Genomic DNA, 12,500 nt, shown 5'->3' with positions numbered 1-12,500 from the left:
AACAAATTTGTATTTTATTTCTGATCAATTTTTCAGTTAGAAATAACATTGTAATAATTGCTTGTATGCTATCAACACATGCCAAAATAATATTTTCACATGCATACGAAGTAGATAAAGTACAGTATGCTTTTATTTATTTATTTGCAGTACTACAGTACTTTCTTTTTCTGTGTATTTTTTTGTAACGTATCTTTTGTACTCCATATTTTGATGCATTGATTAGGATTTGAATTGAAGCATGTACAATTGTAAGTGACAAATGTTTTTTTTAATTCTTTTTATTCAGAAATGTATAAAAAAACATATCTTAACATATTAATCTAGTCATTTCTAGTATAAAATAGTCAGCGTTTGAAGTGGACCCAAAAAATCAGTAAAATTTGGTTGACTTGGGGCAACTTTGATAGTTTGACCTTTGATGTGATGGATGGATGGATAGAGTCTTGTCTCTATATATTCTCACGAATGCTGAACCGATTTAAAACGCGTTGATTTCATGCACTTCAATGAATTTTTCTCTCTGGCGTGCTGACGAGTCAATGGTTTCTTGTTTTCTTCTCTCTATAATAAACCGCTTGACGTCTGATTCTCAGAATGCGTGCGGATTAAAGTGTTTCATTCATTCCGTTCCTTTTCATCTTCACACAACATGCAACACAGTCGCAGTTATTTAAGACAAACTTTTGCCTTTTGATTGATATCGGATGCGTGTTCAGAGTTGAAGGAACCCTTAAGTATTGTTTTTAACCGCTTCTCTTTCATTTCTCCGCAGCCCTCTCTGATTAAAGCCATATTTAACGGCGACGCAGATGAAGTTCGCTCTCTCATATTCAAGAAAGAAGACGTCAACGTACAGGTGAGTGTCCGTTACTGGCCAAAAACACACACGCTGTCCCCAGGAAGGGGTCATTTTTCAGTTTTTATCGCATCCGGCTGGCTTTTGAGGCCAGTTTATTGATTTCTCATTGATGGATGAACTCGGAAAGCCTTCCTGAAATGCACGCGGCGGCAGTTCTTGTACATCACTTCCCCTAGTTTCGTAATGCATCTTCGTCCGAGAGGTTAATAGGCTCTCATGAGCCCGCATTCGGACCGAAGAGGGTTTATTTTACAGCTCGCCGTTTAATGAGGAGTCTGTTTTCATCGCCGGTGCCTGGAGAGACACCCGTTCCCCTGCCAACCAATCACCGATGGGCCTGGCGGGTCACGTGACCGTGTTGCCCGTTTTCCGTTCTCGTTCCAGAGCAGATGGAGAACAGAAGGCCGCAGGGTGGCATGACACCGAAGAATGAATGATGGCCTCTCTTTAGTAATTGCCTTTTATTGATGCAAGTGTCGAACGTCCTCGCCTTTCCTCAAGCATCTGGAGGAACCGTTAAGGCTGCAGCATAAGTGACTGCAGGAGACCTGGAATAGAGAAATGTGTGTGTCTCGTGTTTCTGCATGCCGTCTCTGGAGATCTGCGGCCGCATTGATCTCTCTCACACACACACACACACACACACACACACACACACACACACACACTCTCACACACACACACACACACAGAATCCAGTGTGTATCATATAACACACACCCTGCTGAGACCGCACATGCATCAAATGCAGTAAAACTCGTGCAAATCAGAGGCAGATCGCATAAACATGCACAAACAACAGACGAGTGAAAACCCGCTCGCTCCGTTTTGAGCCGAAATGAGATTGGATGCCGTCGATGATTTGATTGGTTGAGGTGTTTGTCTTGCGCCAATCGGCAATGGATTGTTTTATGCTTTTATTCTGTTTTTGACAGTAATGTTACAAATGTTATGTTGAACGTCCTGAAAAGAGGGAAAAAAATAAATAAATTCCACACAATATTGGGCGGCACAACATTTTAACGCTTCCACACGGACAATAATTCTTATAGTTCACATATTTTTTTATATTTTTGATTAAGTGCGAGCAGCCTCGGTGAGCAAACGGTCTCGGCGAGCCTGAACGTTTGAAAGCTGCTGTGTTTGTGAATCCTCAGGACGGCGAGAAGAGAACGCCGCTCCATGCTGCCTCTTACCTGGGCGACGCTGAGATCCTCGAGCTGCTCATCCTGTCAGGTATGAAGGGTCTTCTCCTCTCACACCTCTGCTGCAGTGACTGAAATATCAGACAGATTCATTTATATTATGTAAGTGTATGGATTGATGGATAAAGGACCGTTGTAATGGTTTTCTTTTGAAGGAAGTCACTTCTGCTCATCAAGACTGCGTTTATTTAATCAAATACAATAAAACCAGAAATATTGTTACAACTCGTAATACAACAAATAATATTTATTTATGCAAATGTGTTAAATCTGTATATTCGGCATCATTACTCTAGTCTTCGGCATCGCGTGATCCCTTTCTAATCAATTTCTTATATCTAATTTAGTATCCAATCGTCCAATATTTGCTCCTCAAGAAACAGAAATATTGTATTCATTTGATCAAAACTGACAATAAAAACATTTATAGTTTAATGCATCCTTGCTGAATAGAATTCTACATCTTTATTTATTGTATTTTTTTTAACTGACTGCCCCAAACGTTTAAACAATAGTGTACAGCTTTGTTTTCATCTAAACAAAATGCATAATTCATTCAAATACAGTAGAAATCACCTAGCAACCGCTAGCTGATAGTGTATATAAAATACGTAACTCAAATGAATGAATTAAACTGCAAATGCTCGCGGAAAACTCATTTGTTGACACACCGACAAAAACACACACATCATATGACGTCGTAAACTGTGTGTGTGTGTGTGTGTGTGTGTGAAGCAGGAGTTGTAGTCACAGGAGAAGTAACAGGTGCTGCCGTATTTTAAGCAGCCAATGTGATCACAGAGTGTTTTAGGAGGTTATTTTAAACAGGCTTATAGGAAGCTCCACGTATCCTACTTCAGCAGTAACATTAAATCTGTCTCTCTCTCTCTCTCTCTCTCTCTCTCTCTCTCTCTCTCTCTGTCTCTGTCTCTCTCTCTCTCTCTCTCTCTCTCTCTCTCTGTCTCTGTCTCTCTCTCTCTCTCTCTCTCTCTCTCTCTCTCTCTCTCTCTCTCTCTCTCTCTCTCTCTCTCTCTCTCTGTCTCTCTCTCTCTCTCTCTCTCTCTCTCTCTCTCTGTCTCTCTCTCTGTCTCTCTCTCTCTGTCTCTGTCTCTCTCTCTCTCTCTCTGTCTCTCTCTCTCTCTCCTCTCTCTCTCTGTCTCTGTCTCTCTCTCTCTCTCTCTCTCTCTCTCTCTCTCTCTCTCTCTCTCTCTCTCTCTCTCTCTCTCTCTCTCTCTCTCTCTCTCTCTCTCTCTCTCTCTCTCTCTCTCTCTCTCTCTCTCTCTCTCTCTCTCTCTCTCTCTCTCTCTCTCTCTCTCTCTCTCTCTCTCTCACTTCCGGTGTGATTGTTGGGCGTGAGCGGCAGAGTGGTGTGAGTGCGGGCGTTGTGTGTGAGTAAACCCTGTTTTTCTTTTTCTTGCTTTGCTTGGCTTTTTGTCTTTTTAAGGTTACTGTTATCATTTTTGACGTGTTGGGCCGCGCGCTGCTGTGGGCAGCATGACGGCCCCGCGGTCGCAGGGGTTGGGTAACCTCACGCGGCGCCACGGTGTGAAAGTGGCGTCTGCGGTGAGTGTGGAAGACTGTTGCCTGGCCATAGGTGAGGTTGTAGGGCATGAGAATATCATGTCCGCTCCAGGATGAAACAGCGCCACAGTTGTTTTTCTTAGTTCGGTTGAGAAAGCAAATGAGTTAGTCGAGACTGGTATAGTTATTGACAGTCTTTTTACTCCTGTACTCCCGCTTTCAATGCCTTCCAGAAAAGTTTTACTGTCCAACGTTCCGCCTTTCGTAAGCGATGAAACTTTGGTGAGAATCATGTCGCGTTATGGTAAACTGGTGTCACCTATTAAAATGATACCGATTGGCTGTAAATCCCCTCTTTTAAAGCATGTGGTTTCGTTTAGGCGATTTCTTTTATGATCTTAAAAGAAGATGAAGAACTCGATTTGTCACTGCACCTCAAAGTTGATGATTGTGATTATGTTATTTACGCCACGACGGAAAAAATGAAGTGTTTTAATTGCGGAGCTTTTGATCATTTAATTCGCACATGTCCGAGCAAAACAAGTGGCAACAGGTCAGTGGCTGATGATAGTGTGGGCACGGTATGCGAGCCGGTTGTTGCCGGACCGTCAACGCTGCTGTGTCCGATCGCGGTATCGGGTAAGAAAGAAGCGACTGTTAATGTGAACCTGTCTGTGCATGAGAGTGTAACGACTCAGGCAATGAGTCCAAAATCGCGAGCGAAAAAGAGTATTTCAACCAGTATTGATACGTCGGTTTCCGAACCCATTATGCAAACAGGCAAGCAAAAAGGTGAAAGTGCGGCTAATGTTTTGCAGTCCGGCTCGTGTTGGGATGGCATTGAAATGGAGGCAGAACAGAGCCAGTTTAAAATTCCTGCAAAGAGGAAAAAGGCTGATGCTTTTCAGACTGTCAAAACAAAGAAGGCAGACGTAGAAGGTGTTTTTTCTGATGATGGAATGGAAAGCGGTAGTGAATCTTCAGATTCTAGTGTCAGTTTGTCCCAGAGTGACTTTTCTACCCGCAGTTATGAAGTTGACGACATTAAACTGTTCCTCAGAGCCACGAAAAACAAAAGAGGGGTGTGTGTTACTGAGTATTTTCCAGACACAAAACAGTTTGCTGACAAAACTAGACTTTTTATGTCTGAAGGCTTGTTTGCAAACAAGGAGATATATCGTTTAAAAAAGATAGTGAGAAAACTTTCATCTGGCGATACAAATGAAGAAAGTGAAAGAAGCTTAACATCATGATCATGAGAGGGGGTGTGTGTCTAGTTTTATGTCTGTTCTCTTTCTTTATTTCTAAGATGTGTGAAATGAATATTGCAACAATTAATGTAAATGGTTTAAGAGATTTAAAGAAAAGATCTGAAGTGTTTGAGGTGATTAAACAAAAAAAATGTGATGTCGCTATGTTACAGGAAACCCACAGTGATTTAAGAAATGCTGCTGATTGGGCAGTGGAGTGGGATGGGGTCTCTGTGTTGAGTCACAACACCTCTCTTAGTGGAGGGGTTGCCATTCTTTTTGGCAAAAGTTTTATTCCTCACACTTATCAGGTTGAAGAAATTGTTAGAGGCAGACTTTTAAAAGTAAGAGCCACTTTTGAAAGATGTACTTTTGTTTTTATTTGTGTGTATGTTCCTACATCTGTTGTGGAAAGAATGGTTTTTCTAAGTGTACTCTGTTCTGTCATGCAAAAATGTTGTGAAGAAGAGTACTTGTTTCTGGGTGGTGATTTTAATTGCACAGTGTCAAATTTGGATAGAAACCATATTGAGCCCCATTTGCCCTCTCGTAATCGTCTAATTCAGCTTGTTAAAACACATGAGTTATGTGACATTTGGAGACAGTTTAACGGTACACAAAGGCAGTATACCTGGACCCATGTTCGTGACAGTGTTATCTCGTTGGCTAGGTTGGATCGTTTCTATGTTTTTAAACACCATCGTAATATTGTAAGAAGGTGTTCAATTATTCCTTTGAGTTTTACTGATCATAGTATGGTACAGTGTTGCGTGTTTTTAAGTTCCATTAAGCCAAGGAGTGCGTATTGGCAGCTAAATGTGAACTTGTTAAGTGATAAATGTTTTAGAGATATGTTTAAGGTTTTCTGGGTTGAGTTCAAAACCACAAAAGGGTATTTTAATTCCATACGACAATGGTGGGATTTTGGAAAAATCCAAGCTAAACAATTTTGTATACAATATACTCAAAACGTCACTAAAGAGACTATTTTAGCTATGAACACCTTGGAGGCTGATATTTTAAATCTTCAACAATTGGCTGAGTCAACTGGTGTCCAAAGCTATTTTGATTCTTTGGCCAGTAAGAAGACGCAGTTGGCTGATTTGCTAGATTTTAAAGCACAGGGGGCTCTGGTCAGATCACGGTTTCTATCTATGAACCAGATGGATGCACCTTCCAGGTTTTTTTTTAACTTGGAAAAGAAGAATGGCCAGAGTAGAGCCATTCATGCCCTGAGATCAGAATCTGGTCAGTTGCTGACAGACCCTGCGGATATCCGTAGGAGAGCAGTTTTGTTCTACGAGAATTTGTATAAAAATGAGCTTGGAGCAGGAAATGAGGGCGAAAGTGACTTTTTCAGTGACTTGCCTCAGGTTTCTGAGGAAACCAATGCTAATATCTCGGATGCCTTGAGTGAGGCAGAGCTGTATAAGGCCCTTCAAGGAATGGAGTCAGGAAAAGCTCCAGGAATTGATGGGCTGCCAGTTGAATGGTATAAGTCCTTCTGGGCTGAACTGAAGGAAGATCTCCTAGAGGTATTGAATGAAAGCTTGGCAGAAGGCCGGCTGCCTCTGAGCTGCCGTAGGGCAGTGTTGACCCTCTTGCCCAAGAGAGGCGACCTCACTGAAATCAAGTGTTGGCGACCCGTATCTCTTCTCTGTAGCGACTACAAACTGCTATCCAAGGTGCTTGCAAGTCGGTTGGCAGGGGTGATGTCGTGTGTTATCCACTCTGATCAGACCTACTGTGTTCCTGGCAGATCGATATTTGATAATGTTTCTTTAATTCGTGATGTGTTTGAGGTCTCCAAGGTGCTTAATTTAGATTGTGGCTTAATTTCTTTGGATCAAGAGAAGGCTTTTGATCGAGTGGTATTGTTGTTCTTTGGAAGGTTTTAGGATCATTTGGTTTTTGTCAGAAGTTCATTGATTATATTAAAGTTCTCTATAGTGGCGTGGAGAGTATTCTTAAAATCAATGGTGGTTTATGTGCTCCTTTTAAAGTTTGTAGGGGTGTTAGGCAAGGATGCTCTTTATCTGGCATGCTTTATTCTTTAGCGATTGAACCTCTTTTACATCAAATAAGGGCTAAATTACATGGTATTCCCTTGCCAAATTCCAAAGACAATCTCATAGTGTCAGCCTATGCTGACGATGTGGTAATTATGATTAGTAGAAAAAGTGATATACAAATTTTGTTAAAATTGCTTTCAGCCTTTAAGAACTTATCTTCTGCAAGTGTGAACTGGAGGAAAAGTGAAGCTATTTTAATGGGCAAATGGATAGAGGGTAAACCAGAATTGCCTGGGGGACTAATTTGGGGAACATCAGGGTTTAAATATTTAGGTGTTTTCTTAGGGGACGAATTAACAGTGCAAAAAAACTGGGAAGGCACCATTGAAAAAATTAAGGGTCGGCTGGAAAAATGGAAGTGCTTATTACCAAAGTTGTCATACAGAGGCCGTATTTTGATAATTAATAATTTAGTTGCCTCTTCCTTATGGCATAAATTTGCATGTATTGATCCTCCTGTTCAATTGTTAGCAAAAATCCAGGCCATTTTAGTTGATTTTTTGGGATAAACTGCACTGGGTCCATGAGGTGTGTTCTTTTCATGCCTAAGGAGGAGGGTGGGCAGGGGTTAATACATTTACAAAGTAGATTAGCGACTTTTCGGTTGCAGCGTATCCAAAGACTTTTAGCTGGTTCTGTTGATCTTAAATGGTGCGCTATTGCTTATGTGATCTTAAACAATCTTGAGAATTTGGGGCTGGACAAAACCCTTTTTTGTTGAATCCCATGAAACTGAACACCTCTGGTTTGCCGGTTTTTTACAGGAACATCTTCAAGGTTTGGAATCTTTTTGCTTTTAAACAAACGGAAGATCCACAGTCACTTTTTTGGCTTTTGGAGGAGCCTCTAGTTCTTGGAGCGCGTCTGGATGTTTCAGCAAGTGGACTTTTTCCAGGAATTAACAAAGTTCTCATTGATCACAGAATCATCACTTTGGGACAACTATTGGAGACAGCGGGACTTGATTTTAAAAATGGTGATGCAACTGCTAAGCGTTTGGGGTTCAGATCTACTCGTCTAGCTGCACAGCTTTTATTGAGATGGCAAACTGCCCTTAAAGCAACAGAACTGTCTTTGTTGTCCAGTTTTCATGATGGTCTTAGTATACCCAATTCAGCAGACTCTTTTCCTCATCTGTTCTTTTCTGTGAAAATGGAAGGTTTTTCCGGGATTTTTTTAGATACTGTTGTTCCTGTGTATATTGATTTCTTATCTTGTATTGGGAAGACTTTGTACAAATATTGTATGATCAGTTTTAATAAGAAAGTGCTGGATGGGAGGATTGATACCCTTGGCGTGATTTTTTAAACTAGATGCAGACAGAAGACCTCAATGGAGAGCACTATATAAACCACCATTGGTCAAAAGGGCAGGTGACTTGCAGTGGAGGATCCTTCATGGTGCTATTGCAGTCAACTCTTTTATTTCGGTTTTAAATCCAGAAGTTGGTGTTAACTGCCCTTTTTGTAATGAGAGGGAAACTATTTTTCATGCTTTTGTGAACTGTGATAGATTGGAACCTTTGTTTTTGCTACTAAAGAACATTTTTGCAAGATGTGGTGAAACTTTTTCTAAAGAAGTGTTCATTCTTGGTTTTAAATATGTAAGAAAAAAAAGGTTTTTTTGTCAGTTGTTGAATTTTGTAATAGGTCAGGCCAAGTTAGCTGTTTATGTGAGCAGGAAGAAGAAAATTGAATGTGACCAGGAGCAGAATGTAGCCATTGTCTTTTCAAATATGGTACAAGCAAGGATATTGACCGATTTCAATTTTTATAAGAGTATGGATGATCTTGATGTCTTTGAAAACATTTGGTGCTGTAACAGTGCCTTGTGTTGTTTGTTTGAAGATGGTGTGGTTTTTACTTTCATGTGAAATTAGTTGTTTTTGAGTTGCATTTTTTGTTCTCAAATGTAATAAAGTTTTGTTAAAATTCAAATTCTCTCTCTCTCTCTCTCTCTGTCTCTCTCTCTCTGTCTCTGTCTCTCTCTCTCTCTGTCTCTCTCTCTCTCTCTCTCTCTCTCTCTCTCTCTCTCTCAGGAGCGAGAGTGAATGCCAAAGATAATAAATGGCTCACTCCTCTTCATCGGGCCGTAGCTTCCTGTAGCGAGGTACGACACGTCCTTCAGCGTCAGAACAACAAATAGAAACAAATGAAAGGCTTTGGAGCTCATTAATTTGTCTGTGTCTCAGGAGGCTGTGCAGGTGCTGCTGAAACACTCGGCGGATGTGAACGCGCGGGATAAGAACTGGCAGACGCCGCTGCATGTGGCCGCGTCCCATAAGGCCGTGCGCTGCGCCGAGGCTTTAGTCCCATTGCTGAGTAATGTCAATGTGTCGGACCGCGCCGGACGTACGGCTCTACACCACGCGGCCTTCAGCGGACACCTGGAGGTCAGATGCTCAGTTTTTCACTGGCTACAGATCAGCAGATGCTCAATATGTCATGCAAGAAAAGAAGAAAGCCATTTAATAACAATTTAATTGGTGTTAATGCACTGATATGGTCAAACCACTAATTATTTGTAAGACTAAAAAAAATGCACAATAGTAGCAAAGTACAAAAAAAAAATAATAATTATATTCATATTTATCCAAAATACACATTTTTGTGTGTGATGTATTTATAATGTATACAAACACACAATAACATGCATGTACATATTTAAGAAAAAAAATGTATAATATGCAAATAAGAATGTGCATATATTTAAAATATGTATGTGTATTTATACTCTGCATATTTTTAGGCTATATACATAAATATACACAATACAAATGCATATATAAACAACTTTTTATGTGATTTGAAGTTTGATTTTTATTCAAGGATGCATGAAATTGTGTAATTACATTAAAAAAAATACATAAGTGTGCAGTAAAGACACTTATAATGTTATCAGTGAATTTCAGAAAAATAAAATATCACCGTTTCCACAAAGCTATTGTGCAGCACAACTGTTAAAATGATTTCTGAAGGATCCCGTGACACTGAAGACTGGAGTAATGATGCTGAAAATGTAACTTTAATGACATAAATTAGTTTAACACACATTCACATAGAAAACAGTTAAATAATAGCATTGCACAGTATTACTATTTATACTACTATATTATATGACTATTTACAGCCAAAGGGAACTTGAAAACATAAAAAAGTACCAACCCCAAACTTTTAAATGGTGTGCATTTACATTTGAACTCTCCAAACAAACTGAGCCCATCTTAAAGGTCATGTGAAGACACATCCTTAAGGCATTTTAGGTAAAGCAACCTTTGCTTGCCGTGTTAATTCCGTTTACTCGACTGGTTTGCTTTGTTTTTCACATCTTTTTTCTGATTGGATATCAGCAAATCCAACAGACCGAGGCCTGTCTAGAATGACGCTGGCGGACGCATGACCCAAAAGCTGATATATTATTGATCAGTGAGGTATTTTTCTAGCACACAAGGAAAAAACGAGGTCGAACAAGCCGGATTTCAAGCCACTTTAAGCCATTTCTGTCCTGTTGAAAGTGTGCTGGGGTCTTCTAGACTAGATCTAAATACATGAAACGTCTCTGTCGCTGCAGATGGTTCAGTTGCTGGTGTCCAGAGGAGCAAACGTCAATGCTTTTGATAAGAAGGACAGGCGAGCCGTTCACTGGGCCGCATACATGGGTGAGACGGCAACATTAACATCAGGATCAACAAACATGGTTTCTGTCAGCCTCAGATCAGTGTTAGAGCAACCGTTTCGCTCTCCCTGCGTTTCAGGTCATTTGGAGGTGATGAAGTTTCTGGTGTCGCACGGCGCTGAGGTCTGCTGCAAGGATAAGAAATCCTACAGTCCTCTTCACGCCGCTGCCTCTAGTGGAATGGTCAACGTCGTCAAATACCTGCTCAATCTGGGCGTGGATGTAAGTAAGCTCCGCCCACACCAGATACAGCTCCGCCCTTGGGTCGCCAAGTGAACTGTGATTTGCTTTTATATAGAAAACGCATTGTATGTTACCTGCTCATAAAAATATTTACGTGTGTATCTATATACTTATATTCGAAACATTTATATGTAAATATATAAATGTAGTTTTTTTTTTATGTATACATGCACAAGATATATATATATATATATATATATATATATATATATATATATATATATATATATATATATATATATATATATATATATATATAAATAATAATAATAATAATAAATATATATATATATATATATTTATTATTATTATTATTATTTATATATATATATATATATATATATATATAATATTATTATTATATATATATATATATATATATATATATATATATATATATATATATATATTTTTTTTTTATTATTATACACATACAATAAATATACGTAGTACATACACACATTATATATATTTATTTTGGATACAATTAATCATTGACAGCAGTAATTATAAAATAATTTAAATGGCATGTTAACGGATATGTTTAATGTTTATCATTAATATTTTAGTCATCCAACAAATATTAATGATATAATCCAGTGGACTATATTAAGCGTATTAAGTGTATTATTGGAACTGTTTGACATTCAGTAATAATTAATCTACACCACGGCATTTATTTGATCAATAATAAAGAGTGAAAAGATCCATATTGTGAAATTTAATTTAAAGCGTAAATATATTGTAAAATGTAATCGATCACTTGAGCACTTCATCTTTGTTACCATAAGCAATGATTTCAGTTTCCTCCTCATTTCACTGAAGAAAATTCAGACGCATCCAACTGTTAATTTCATTGGCCGAGGGAGTCAATAGGGCCATAGTCATTTGGAGATGAAGCTAGGTAAATCTGGGTATCATATGCGTAGCTGTGATGGGCAGTTTGGTTCTTTCTCATTATCTGACTTAGATGGAGCATATACAGGCTAAACAGGAGCGGTGCAAGAATTGAGCCTTGTGGGACTCCGTATGCCATGGGCGTCTACTTAGACTTACGCTCTCCTACACTCACATAATTTGCTTAGACTGTGACTGCCTTGCCATCATGATTACTCCAAACCCAGACGTCTGAAGCACCATTAATCACATGATTTGTCTGTGTGTCTTCAGATCAAGGAGCCGAACGCGTATGGAAACTCTGCTCTGCACCTGGCGTGTTTTAACGGGCAGGACGTGGTGGTGAACGAGCTGATGGAAGCAGGCGCTGATGTTAATCAGGTGAATGAGAAGGGCTTCTCCCCGCTGCACTTCACCGCTGCGTCCCGGCAGGGGGCGCTCTGTCTCCAGCTGCTCATCACCAACAGAGCCGACCTCAACAGCAAGGTCAGAGAGTCCTGAACACCTCATAATATGTCAAACAAAGTCTCTAACTACATAATCGGACATGCTTTATATAGCCAGTGACGCTAATGCTTCTGCTGCGTTCGTACAATTTTAAATTAAACAAATGGCAGATGAGAGCAGAGCAAAATGAGAAAGTCTGGTTGTTCTTATGCTTTAATGCAAGGTACAGAAAGCCATTTGATTATATACATTTCAGTGATGTTAAGTGTGATACTGTCCTTAATTAAAGGTGTCCTATGATGCGATTTTAAGATTTTCTCTTGCCTTT

The 12,500-nt window shown here is 39.5% G+C and overlaps 1 protein-coding gene across 1 annotated transcript in view; it reads left to right on the top strand.

Moving 5' to 3' along the window:
* Positions 1-12,500, top strand: part of LOC122335193 (serine/threonine-protein phosphatase 6 regulatory ankyrin repeat subunit A) — a 36,293-nt gene that overhangs the window by 2,538 nt on the left and 21,255 nt on the right. Inside the window, 7 exon segments of the mRNA XM_043232996.1 lie at positions 776-859; positions 2,020-2,098; positions 8,949-9,019; positions 9,102-9,302; positions 10,481-10,568; positions 10,665-10,807; positions 11,999-12,211. Of these exon segments, the coding sequence (XP_043088931.1) occupies positions 776-859; positions 2,020-2,098; positions 8,949-9,019; positions 9,102-9,302; positions 10,481-10,568; positions 10,665-10,807; positions 11,999-12,211 (879 nt within the window).

Source organism: Puntigrus tetrazona, unplaced genomic scaffold (genome assembly GCF_018831695.1).
Source record: "Puntigrus tetrazona isolate hp1 unplaced genomic scaffold, ASM1883169v1 S000000746, whole genome shotgun sequence".
Taxonomy (NCBI): domain Eukaryota; kingdom Metazoa; phylum Chordata; class Actinopteri; order Cypriniformes; family Cyprinidae; genus Puntigrus; species Puntigrus tetrazona.
Note: the sequence above shows the minus strand (reverse complement) of the source record. Positions and strands in the feature narration are given on the sequence as shown.